This window comes from Lolium rigidum, chromosome 3 (assembly GCF_022539505.1).
Source record: "Lolium rigidum isolate FL_2022 chromosome 3, APGP_CSIRO_Lrig_0.1, whole genome shotgun sequence".
NCBI classification, from domain to species: domain Eukaryota; kingdom Viridiplantae; phylum Streptophyta; class Magnoliopsida; order Poales; family Poaceae; genus Lolium; species Lolium rigidum.
Genome location: NC_061510.1, coordinates 90122275 through 90134862, shown reverse-complemented (window position 1 = coordinate 90134862; position 12588 = coordinate 90122275). Strand labels below are relative to the sequence as shown.

The 12588-nt window shown below is 48.9% G+C and overlaps 1 protein-coding gene across 1 annotated transcript; it reads right to left on the bottom strand.

Annotated features, from left to right (window-relative positions):
* Nucleotides 1–318: 318 nt before the first annotated feature.
* LOC124697462 (glutamate decarboxylase 1-like) lies at nucleotides 319–2502 on the bottom strand. The gene is made up of 6 exons (XM_047230049.1): nucleotides 2417–2502; nucleotides 2122–2326; nucleotides 1819–2019; nucleotides 1516–1730; nucleotides 1116–1422; nucleotides 319–1017 (listed from the first exon to the last, which is right to left on the bottom strand). Exons 1-6 carry the CDS (start codon nucleotides 2500–2502, stop codon nucleotides 514–516), a joined length of 1518 nt encoding a protein of 505 aa, XP_047086005.1. The 3' UTR covers nucleotides 319–513.
* Nucleotides 2503–12588: the final 10086 nt, after the last annotated feature.

Genomic DNA, 12588 nt, shown 5'->3' with positions numbered 1-12588 from the left:
AATGCAATGCACACTTTGATGTTCTCTCATTTTATTGCCTCCAAACCTGGGATATTACGTCAACTAGGGACTCCGGTCTCCCGTCCGCATACGCCATCTCCAAAAAAAAAAGGAAAGGATATGGAATAGAAAACGACAAACTCGAAATGGGAGCGGGTCGAGCGCTTCACGCGAGTGACTGCTCGAGCGGTCCATCTCTAGGAAGGGGATTCGTTGTATGACATATATATAAGAGAAACTAGCCACAATGGCTTGTTAAATTTAATACCTTTGTGCCTCTTAAGAAATAAATTTGCAAAACACATCTGTGTGGTAATAAAAATAATATAAGTGCAGCGCAACTGCGCAAATTATAAAAACACAGCAAAACTTTGGTTAAAAACTCGGCCAAAAATCGGTAGCTCTCATTCGAATAAGAGAGACAAAATATTTAAAATCGGTAGCTTCACACCATGATGATGAAATTCATGATGTGGAGACTCTTAATTGTAAGTTGTGGCTGCTTAGTAGTCACTAGCAGACGCCGTTGGTCTTGCTGGCGAGCACGAACTTCTTCCAGGCGTCGGTGACCGACTTCTGCGTCTCGAGCTCCGTCTTCTTGACGTGCCCGTTGCCCACGACGACAACGTTCTTGGGCAGCGTCGCCGCCGGCAGGAGGGCGGCGGGAGGAGGCGCGAGCTTGGAGGACGGGAGGGCGTCGAGCTGGTAGAGGACCTTGTCGATGTCGAGGACGAGGCGCTCGGCGAGGGTGCGGCTGAACTCCTCCCTGATGACGACGCGGAGCACGGTGACGTGCTGCGCGTCGGGGGGCATGGTGTAGGCGGGCACGATCCAGCCGAAGCGTCGCAGCATGTCGGAGATCTCGAACTCGTCGTGGCGGCTGCGGTCCTTGAGGGAGAAGGCCACGAGCGGCACGCCTTCGTCCTTGGAGACGATGTTGAAGCGGCCCGTCCTCTCCAGCCCCTCCTTGAGCACCATGGCGTTCTCGTGGCAGTTCTCCATGATGTTCCTGTACCCCTGCGTTGCGAATTTGCGATCGATCGCGTCAGATCAACAAAATGAACTCTCCTGACCAATGTGCTCGATCTGGTAAGAAAAACTCGAGAGTTTGTTACCTCGAAGCCGTGTCGAATGAGCTGGTAGTACTGCGCGATGACCTGGCTGGAGCCTTTGGAGAAGTTGAGGGTGAAGGTGGGCTGGTCGGCGCCGAGGTAGTTGATGTGGAAGATGAGCTCGTCCGGCAGGTCCTCCTTGTTGCGCCAGACGCACCAGCCGATGCCGGCGTAGACGAGGCCGTACTTGTGGCCGCTGACGTTGATGCTCTTGACCCAGGGGAGACGGAAGTCCCACTCCAGCTCCGGGTAGAGGAAGGGCGCGATGAAGCCGCCGCTCGCCGCGTCAACGTGGATCGGCGTTTCCCAGCTGAAAATTCACGGCACATTTAGCACAAGAATTAACGTAAATATGACACGGAGTGACTCTGTTTTTGGGCTGCTCTGCTAGTTAGGTACTCACCCTGTCTCCTTGTTCTTCTTGTCGAGAAGGTCGTTGATGAGCTTGACGTCCTCGAACTCGCCGTTGAGCGTGGAGCCGAGGATGGCGGCGACGCAGATGGTGTTCTCGTCCACCATCTCCACCGCCTGCTCCGGGTCCATCACATAGTACCCCTCCCTCAGCTTCACCTCCTTGAGCTCCACCTCAAAGTACCTCGCGAACTTCTCCCAGCAAACCTACACAGAACAAACATCGTTCCGTCAGAAAATTTCAGAACAAGATCCTCAATTCTCAATTCCATGGATCGTGAGGCTGCTGAATTACCTGGACGTTGGCGCCGGTGATGATGTTGGGCTTGTCGAACGGCTTGCCCTCGGCCTTGCGCTTGTTCTGCCACCTCCTCTTGAAGGCCAGCCCAGCGAGCATTATGGCCTCCGACGACCCCACCGTGCCGACGCCCACGGCGGTCTCAGACTCGCCCAGCGGCGCGTGGAAGAGATGCGCGATCATGTTCACGCACCGATTCTGCAATGCCCCCGCGCACAGACGAAAACCGCGTCAATATACAGAACACATAACTTCTCTGTGTGGCTGCACACAAATTGAAGCAGAGTTTTGTTTGCGTACCTGGAGCTCGGTGGTGACGGGGTACTCGTCCATGTCGACGTAGTTCTTGTTGATGGAGGCCATGATGAGCTTGTCGCACTCGGGCTCCATCCAGGTGGTGACGAAGGAGGCGAGGTTCAGGCGCGGGTTGCCGTCGAGCATCAGCTCGTCGTTGATGATCTGGTACGCCGCCTCCTTGGGGATCGAGTTCTCCGGCATACGGTACCTGCACCAAATCAACAAGTTCATCCACCGACCGGTCAGTTACGAACTCTCCACTGAAGATCAGAGCAAGAACAGGGTACAAGATACATGCCTTGGGAGAGAAGACCGGACATAGCGCGAGGCGAAGGTCGAGTGCACCGACACGTCGGTGTCGGAGGGGGCCCTGGTGAGCACCATCGCTGCGGGCTGCAGCCGATCGACCGAGCAGAGAACAAGGTGAAGCTAAAAGCTAATGTCGTCGCCGCCGCCGCTTCTAGCTAAGCTCTCTCTATGAAACTTGAATCAGGTGCAATAGGAGGATTTGGTGTGTGTTGTGGGGGAGGCGATGCCCCGGGTTATATACGCGGGCGACGGGGTGTGCAGATTTGGAAATGTGTAGCTGCAGAGGGAAAGGAACCAAGGAATTCTTGGGCAGAGGGGCAGAAACGAAGCCGTGCGGACGGTGCGGTGGTGCGTATGCCATTGAAGAGGCAAGAAGCGTATGAAAGGGAAGAGAGGGTCAGGCCCCGGTCCATGGACTAGTATTGTATACTTCTCCGTTGAACGGCAAGGAAAGACAACACAAGGTCAGAAGGAGAAAAAGGTATTCCTTCCTGCATTAACTTTTGCTAGTAGTCAACTAATCCCTCCCTTCTAACCAATAAGACGTATAAATGTACTCCAAATTTAACCAATGTCGTAGATAAAAAATAGGAATATTTATAATACCAAAATTATCTTTTCACAATGCATTACTTTAGTATTGCATATGTAAATATTTTCTTCTATATGTTTTGGTTAAACTTTGTAAGCTTTGACTTTGAATAAATTTATATGCCTTCTCATTGGAGCGGATGTAGTGAATCGATTGAATCAAATACAATCTACATAATAAAATGGAAGTAAGGGCACACAAAAATACAGATACACATTGTAAAAAAATAATTATATGGTGTTCAACAAAATTACAATAGAGAAGAACATGCAAAAGTTGGCAAGATCGCATATGTTCTCTCCGGAAAAAAATTCTCTTTGACTCCTCTGCTCCCAGTTAACAAAGTGACAGTTTCCCTCCTTCTCCGCAATCCGCATGCTGCTGAAGTGGCGGAAGGGGGAAGGGGGTAGGGATGCCAGATGTATGCTGTGTTATTTTAGTTATAGGTCTCTTATGGTTAGAAACTGGCCAACAAGCGGTGTTATTATAGAGATGGCGACAACCAATAGTAAACAGGCTATCACGGCTGGAATGGCTAGTTACACACTGTAAACCTTACCGTCACTATGCAATGGTGGACGATGCTCTTCTACAACCCACACGGTCAAATAAGCAGTATGCGAGTGGGCCTCCTCTCACCCTACCATAAAAAAAATTCCTAGAATCGTTTGCGATTCGAATGGCCATAAAAAACGTTATGTTCCACCCCACCGTAAGCCACTTGTAAGAATGCATACGATGTGTTAAGCACTCGCATGTATTTATGTCCGATGGCACACGTTCGTATTAACCAGCCGTATGCTTTCTGCAATCATTGCAGACATTTTATCAATCCAGCAAGCGTTACTCATCTATCCAACAAAAATGGTGACCTTGCGTGAATATTTCATGACCAAAATATTTACAGACAGTTTTATGTTAGATTCAATGTTGGTGATACATATCTTAAACCATGTGTGATACTTATCATAGCATACGGTTTCCATATAAGAAAGCGTGTGCTCGTCGCCCTCCTAATTGCTTTCGCCTTCATCATCGTCGGAGGGCCAACCGAAGTACGAGGGGGAGGATCTGGCTTGGTGGTCAGTCGGCTGGAGGGACCGCTCCTTCGGGATCGAATATGCTTGTCCCGCCTCAGCAACTGGAGGTTCCTTCTCAACACGGTGACGCTCCGTCGACGGGCGCTACCTGACGCAAGAGAGGCGAGTTTTCTTCTTGTTGCGAACCATGTAAAAATGTCGTGTGCCTACCATCGTGGTGGTGTGTGCCAACAAGGCGGTGGCGGGAGACTTTATGTAGCGTGGCCGAGGAAGACGAGTAGTAAGTGACCCATGGTGTTTCTTCCCCGACAACGAGGCTAGACTAAATTTGGCTTCATAGAAGAGATAGTGAGGCCATGTCTCCTAGATTTGTGTGACCAAATCTGGGGTGGTCGTGTAGTCCTCTTCATCGCTTTCTTCTCTGCAATCCTGTTGACACGTCATCAGCATCTTCTAGCTCCGGCCGGTGATTGTTGGTTGTCGCGACAATAATATTTTGCTGGAAATAATGGGCGTCGCTTATGATGCGCCACCATTGAGTGCGGGGGGGGGGGGAGACGGCTGGTTTCTCCAAAAATAAATCATTTTTTTGCGGGAGATTGACTTATGCATAAATTTGTTCCTATTCAAGTATATGGTCCTGTAAAGGTTGGTTGACTTTAATACTACATGACTTTGACCTTTTATAAAAAGAGAATTCAAGCAATATCACAAAAAGTTTAATCGACTGGTCTCAACCAAATCCCGAATAGAGAAAGTCTACTTTCCATCTACATCGGAAACTTTTATAAGGAAGATTAATTTTCATCTTAAGACAGTATATTTGGTGTCCAAGACAGGTATCTAACTTTTGAACGGTTTTTTTTAAATAGAGGTAAAATGTTTGCCTCATCTATTAATTAAGAAGGGAGTGTTCAGTTTTTAGGAGAAAATCGAGCGAAAACTATAACAACAAGCTCACATAAATCACGCCCACACTCACAACCAAAGCTAAAAAAGACACGTTCAATAGGGCCGCACCCACGCTAGCGAACACAAAGGATCACATGGCGACACGAATGAACTCTAGTACGACACTCCGACACCGCGACACCACAAAGACATGCCATGATATTAGAGACACTCATCAATTAACTGCAGGTCCAGAATAGATACGTAGCAGCTAAGGTGGCGAGAAAATTGTAAACCTCTCTAGCGACACAACGCCAAACATGGTTGCCTGCAAGCCATAAGTTGGTAGCAGCCCGGCCGGAGATGGAGAGGAGTTAGCGCCGGTTGTATATATGTAGGTTTCTCTCTTAGTTTGCTGCCCCTAGTGGTGTTTTGGAGCTGTGCCTCAGATCTAGGCGGCAAGATCTGGGGATTTGGGTTCTTATCCATGCTTCTTTGTCTCCGGTGGTCGGAGCATGCGAGCCAGGAGAGAGCCACCGTCTCCATCAATAAAGTAGTTGTCGCGGATCTGCTGCTGCTGCTGAAGAGCTGCGAGGCGGAGCCCCCCCTGGCCGGCCATGGAGGCGAGGGGGAGGGGCGAAGCTTTCTGCGGCACGCGGTGGAGCTTCCTCTGGCCGGCCATGGAGGCGAGGAGGTGAAGCTCAGCTGGGTGCTCTCCCCGGCGGAGCAGAGATCCAGGTTCTTCTCTCTGACTCTGGATGCGATGAGTTCTTGGGTTGTTCTTCCTCCTCCTTGTGGTCGTGGAGATAGACAGGAGGGGGACAGGCCCAGTGCTCGCCGATCTGGAGTCGAGAGGCACATGAGTGAGCGTGCGGTGCTCACTGAGTTGGAAGCTTTCTATTGGCGGCAGATATCAAGCGCCGGCGACGTCCGCCGCCGCTATTCTTGGCCAAGGGGGCCTCTCCGCACCTCGGAAGAGCCAGCTCCGGGGACCATCTACTTCCTCCAGGCCGATGTGCTGAAGGGGAAGATCTTTGATCTGGGCGTGGTAATCCATCCTGGTGGTGAACCAAGTGGCGAAGTCCCCGGCGTCGCCGCCAGAGACCACGGCCCAAGATCCTGTCGACGCGGTGGAGAAGAAGGAGCCGATTGCTTTCTTTTTAATCTTTTTGGGTTCCTTTTTGTAAAATCTTTGGACTCTTGTGCTATTGTTCCCAAAGCCAAGGTCCTCCTTGTAATTGTTCCCACCGACTAATGAAGCTTCCAGGCCCTTTGTGGCCTTATCTGTTCAAAAAAGAGGTGGCGAGAAACTCTTTGAACGTTCACCAAGACATAAGCTGGTACACGCTACGTAAATACATCTTGTATATGCTGGATCGGTACACACCGGAAGAGGGGTCAAGGTCGATTCGGAACCAAACCATTGGCAAAACAAGGTGCCTAACAAATAAGTACTAGTACAGTGCTAGGAAAATTTCTGTCCTATGGCTAGGGACATTTTTGTTTGTTGTTGAGTGGACGCGTTGGCCTAGATTCCAGTGAGAACGGAATATGCGGGATGCCTAAAACCGGCGGGCAGCGATTACCATCGAAGCGAAGCCGCCGCATGGGCCGTGGCGTCCGAGTCACGTAGCACGCGCGCGAAAACGCTCGCTAGCTGGGTGCAGTGACCGCGTCCAGCACCGACCGACGTCCTCCTGTGCTCGCCTGCCCCAGGTTTTCCCTGTGAAACCGCCGTCGCCGGTCGAGCTCGAGCCTCCCTGCGGGCGGACGCGGGCTTGCCGTCCAAGAAAAAGCAAAAGGTTGGTTTCCGTCCTCCGCCGATTATTCCAGTCCTGCGTGCCCACGGGTTCACCTTCCTTTACTCCTCTTTCCATCTTTTGCGTAATAGAGGCTCACAGCCTCAAGGCATATACTAACTCCATCTCAAGAAATAAGGCGTATATGTATTCTAAAATGAACTTTGATCATAAAAATTAAGTAACGAAATCTTGATTGTATTAATGTAATTAGTATAGTTAGAAAAACATATCAACATTATTATCTCAGACCACTATTGTTGCAGTAGAAACATTGTGAAATATACTTTTATGTTGTGTGTATTTGGTATTGTAGTTGTAGATGTTTGTCTTTTCTATATATAGTTAGTCAAAACTCAAAAGTATCTCCATTAATCAAATTTCAAAAAAATTACTTTGACAGAAACTATCCTATTTTCGAAAAGAGGGGAGTAATAGTATCATATGTAATGTTCACTAAGAATAACATGAGCCAATACAAGCTAGGAATGGGCAATAATGCACAGAACAACTAATAAAAAGTAAGATTACATCGAAAATCATAGTGACTGTCTTCTTCCTTCGCTTGCTCGTCAACCGTCGTCCGAGGCTGAAAAAATGCACTAAAACATGCATAAAGGATAAAACCGAAGACCTGCAAACGCCCTCTTAATTAACTTTTTTTGACCTTACCCTCTTAATTAATTCTCACCATGGACGATTAGGGTCATCCTTTTTTCGACCATTTTATTCTAGCCCTAGCTACTTTTACAAACACTGCTGCTAGTTGCAAAGAATTACTACATTTTGCAGAGGATCTGTTTCATGGCCCAGGTCTTTGGGCGCGTTTGGTAGGCTGGACCGAATTCGTGCACCACTGGCGCAACGACACGAGCGTCCCTACGCGTCGTGAACGGGCCACGGGTCACATTTGGTCCAGTGTTTGGCAGCCTATGTTGCATCGGCCCGAACAAAAGTGCAGGTTGTTTGGATGCCTGGATAAAGTGTCTCATCTCTGTTCAGCCACAACACATATGTTTGGTTGCCATTTTGGACACCCAGGCAAAACTTCTCGTCACCACATTCAAATATGGTGACATTACCATCACACAAGAGCTCAAACATAAGCATAAGAACAAAACATAGTTATAGAACGAATAGAACATAGTACTTAGTACCTAATCCTAACGTCACAGTGGTAAGACGCCTACTTAAACCTAGGTCTAAAATCAATGTTCAACACACTACTAAAAAATCCCTCTTCTGTGGCGCACCGTTTTCAGCTTCTGTGGCGCATATGCCATGCGCCACAGAAGTCACGCAACAAATATTTGAATTTTGTGGCGCATGTCGGGGTGCGCCACAGAATTCCGCATGTTGCCCCATGCGCCACAGAAAGACGGAAAATTATGTGGCGCATATTGCAAGTTGCGCCACAAAATCTTCCAATATGCGCCATAGAATTTTTTTTGCGATTTTTTTAATAATACGTTTTTTTCCTTATTTCTAGAAATGATAATCTTTGTCACAAATAATACACTATCGGGGACACATACCCCGATTAGAAGGAATCGGGAATAGCAAACGATTAGAGGTAGTCGGGATAGGCTACCTCGAGTTCTTCTGATTCTCTGCGCTACGTGAGGCTGTCCTCAACTTTTTGCCCTAATCGGGGTAGAGGAACCCGATTTCTTCCAATTATGGTAGGGGAACCCGATTTCTTCCAATTAGGGTAGAGGAATTTCTTCCAATTAGGATAGAGGAACCTAATTTCTTTCCACTAGTCGGGGTAGAGGAACCCGATTACTTCTAATTGGGGTAGAGGAACCTAATTCCTTCCAATTGGGGTAGAGGAACCCAACTAATTTCAATTGGTGTGGACTTCACGTAGATTCCCTGCACTCGGGGTGCGTTACCCCGATACCTTCTAATCGGGGTACTAGTCCCCGACGGTGTATTATTTGTGGAAAAATTTGAAATCAAGTATTATTTATGGAAATAAATAAAAAATGTATTATTTAAAAAAATCACCGTTTTTAGGATTTTCGATATTTTTGCATTTTTGTAGTATATCTAGGTATTATACAGGAAATATACAGTATTATATAGGAAATATACATAGAATATCCAGAAGCACATTTAGAAGACATTTTATACGCGAAATGACTTGATACACTCACAAATGTTCATCATTACATCATTTAGAGCCAAATTATTACACACGTGTTCATTATCTCACATTACAAATGTTTATCGTCGCATGTCTTAGTCACCACCTAGACTAAAGTAAAATAGAGTACAACCGCGGTGCCTGTGAGTAAGAGGGGACCAAGAACTTCAGCCGGTTCATCTTCTTCCCCACATGTCTCCTCCACTGTGCTACTGCCTCCTCTCTAGTCGCGTATCCCTTGTAACTGTTCCCACTGAACTTATGCACCTGTTGGTGACAGTCCTGCACTTCTCGTAGACACCTGGAACCCGACCCTTGTACACAACGTACATCGGCATCTCTATTGACAAGGCATATTAGTATATCATATCAGTACATCATGCATTATGTTGATAAATATTAGAGCAAAACATTCATAATGAAACAAGACGACCACATATAGTAAAGTCGAAGACAACAACAACGACCGTTTAGAGCTAGGTAAGTTAAGTTTGCGACGCACACACACGACACATCCATCGATACACACAAACCGGTGAAGATAGTACTTAGAGTTTATGACCCACACACGACGTGTCCCATCTATACACACACTAAGTCAAGGAGCAGTGGCCTCACAGGGCTCCGGGAACGCCTTATACAAACCTTTCGTCGTCCACGTCCTAATGTCACCCTGCGCTTTGAGGCGATCTTCGATGTCCCTCTTACGTAATGCTCTACCCTGGTGTAAGAGCCCCCCCTGTGATCACATCTTCCACGATGATGTGTGATAACTTGACCTGGGTAGCATGAAAGTCTTTTATAAAATCATCATCGTCGATCCGAGCCAACTTTTCGACCCATCCTCGGAGAACAGATGGCAGTGTTAAGTTCTGGCTATCCCGGACAAACCCTTTAAGGTGATGCATGACGTAGAAGGCCTCCTTCGCGCTGCCAGCCGGCTGCTTGACACAGGGGAACTCGAACACGTGCTTGAACTTGTGTTTGCTATCATCCCTGAGACATTCCCCCTTATCTTTGAAGGCGCCTCCCTTTTTGTAGTAGCCCTCGAGAGCATCTTCTAGAACACCCCTTATTCTAGCGTATAGTTCTTCTTCTTCACACTCCGCGAGTTGAAATAGGTGGCAATCTAATACTTCGGGGAGATGGAGATGAGTGTGCAGTACATGTCTCTGCGCACCACACAATTGGAACAAGATGTTGGAAAAGAGCAATGGAAAAAAAATATTAGACGGCTAGCGGATGTGTACTTACTCGGGAAAGAAAGCCAAAAGGATGTGGTCCTTCCTCTTGTTGTCCAAGAAGAACGTATGTTGGCACGATGTCGCACGGGCTAGTGTCGCTGAGGATATGTCGTCGTCGTGTAACAACAGATGCCATAGGATGGCTTAAGTTGGAGCCGAATGTGCGCTAGAGGATCCGGGGGAGGGTTTTGTTAACAAGGGAAAGGAAGGAAAGAAACCGGTATGTATTCCTTATCTTGGCCCTTGGCCAGAGGTAGAAGATGTACAGTACAAGTTTCCTTCTATCTGCTGATGAACAACCTAATTTCTCTCTAGGTCCGATCGTCCCGTGCAGGGGTGTGCCCCCTCTCCTTATATAGGGGAGAGGGTGGTTTACAAGGCAAGAAACCCTAATGGAATCTAGGATGAGCTAAGCTACTTTATAAAGCTACTTTGGCCCAGCTAGCACCGGTTATGACTTTAAACAGGGACTGGTGACCTCCGCCGGTATCTTTAACGTCATCATCTTGCTTTGGCGCCAGGGCTTCGTTTAAAGCTGACCTGCTTCGCTCATCCTTGTCCTCTAGTTCTTGAAGGAATCTTTTACCAGAGTGCCGACAGGCTACAATGACCCCTGATTCCGGTTTGCCGGTACCTTTACCTCCGGTTCCGGTACCTTCTCACTTACCTGCATAGCCTCTCAGAGCAAGTACTTTGGTATACCCCTCTCGGGATACTGGTTTTTACCAACTCCGGTTAGCTGAACTTAACTTCAGATTCCGGATCACTCTGTGATCCAGTTTACCATCACCAAAACATGGCGAACTTGCCATACTCTTGGCCTACCGGGGACCATCCCCCCGACATTAGTCCCCGAAGCTGGTATAGCCTGGTGGAATCTTTCCAACAGGCCATGCTAGGTTCCTTCTCGAAATATACCGGACTAATCCTTCCGGTTTCCACTTAAACTCATCCGGCACCTTGCCGAACTCACTTATCCAAACAACTTCCTTCAAACATCTCCGGCTTCTTTTCCCCGGTTTCTTTTGTCTTTAAAGCTCTCCTCAATGAAGTCGAGAATATCCCGAAGTGGGTGCCTATCAGAGACATGCGCAATGTGCATGACGCGCCAGTGTCAGGCGTCAAGTCCTTCGACTCCCGCGTGCAGTTAATGTGCCATTCATGATCCCTGTGGTCCTCCGTGTGGCCCCCTCCCGCGGCGCGTGTATCATCGGGCCATGTGGCGGCCCACGAAGCGAAGCGCTACGGGCCTGGCAGTTTTCGGCCCAAGATCCCCTTCGCTATTTAAGGGTGGGGCGGTTCCTCGTCGCCCCCACGCTCTCACTTCATCTTCCAACTCCTCTCTGCGCACTCCGCCGCTTGAGCTCTTCCCGCCGCTATTCATCGTCGCGCCTAAGCTCTCCGGCGAACGTCCGCAGGAGCGCCGCGGTGCACGCTTCTCCTTCTTGGTCAAGATTGCGCCGCGGCGTCCTCGTTCGGTCCAGGGACGCACCTCCGTATCTACTCCTTCCTCGCCGTTCGCCGCCATCGACAGCCTTCTCACCAAACTTCGGCGAAACCTTCACTCCGTCGAGCCTCAAGACTTCCGCCGCCGCCCTCAGGTTAGCCTCGTAGATCCCGCATTCTCTTCCTCATGTTGTTCTTTCTTGGCGCAGTAGGGTATTTATCCTTCCTTTCTTTTCATTTTTCTTCCTCTCGTACATCTTCGGGAAGAAGTAGTTTTCGGGAAACTTGTTTTTAGTCAATCCAACACTTAGCGAGAAAATGTCTTCCGAAGAAAGCGAGGGGCAGCTTTCCGGCGGCACCCAACTTAGTGAATCTCCCAAGATCTCCTTGGGGGATCAACAATCTGTCGAGCAGGAATCCTACGGGCTCGAAGAAGAGCTCGCACGGATGGAAGAAGAATCCGGCGTGCCGGATGAAGATACCGGTCGTGGCCAGGAAGCCAGCAGCTCTGGCCCAGCTTCCGGTACGAACCCGCAGAGCTACACCCGCGGGGCCTGGAAACGCTCCGACGTCAATAAAGCCGAGATTGATTGGCTATACCGGTCCAGGAGGATACCGGAGCAGGTGATGTACCGGATCCCTGGCGACGAGCTGGAGCCCGCGCCCAAAGAGGGAGAGGTTGTGGTCTTTGCCGCTCATTTTGAGCGCGGATTTGGCCTGCTGGCGTCTGATTTCTTCTGCCAGTTCCTTAACTTCTACGAGCTTCAGCCTCACCACCTTCCCGGCAATGCCGTCTTCTACCTCTCCTCCTACGTTTCTTTCATGGAGGCTTTCGTTGGCCTCCTTCGCACTGTAGATACTTTTTCCCGTTTTTAAAACCTTCGGATCAACTCGGTCTAAGGTAAAAACCTTCCGAAGCCCAAGCCCGTCGTCCAGTGCGGGGCTTGCATTCTTACGCCCCGCCAGGGGAGCCCCTTCTACAAATTCTCCGGTTTGGAGT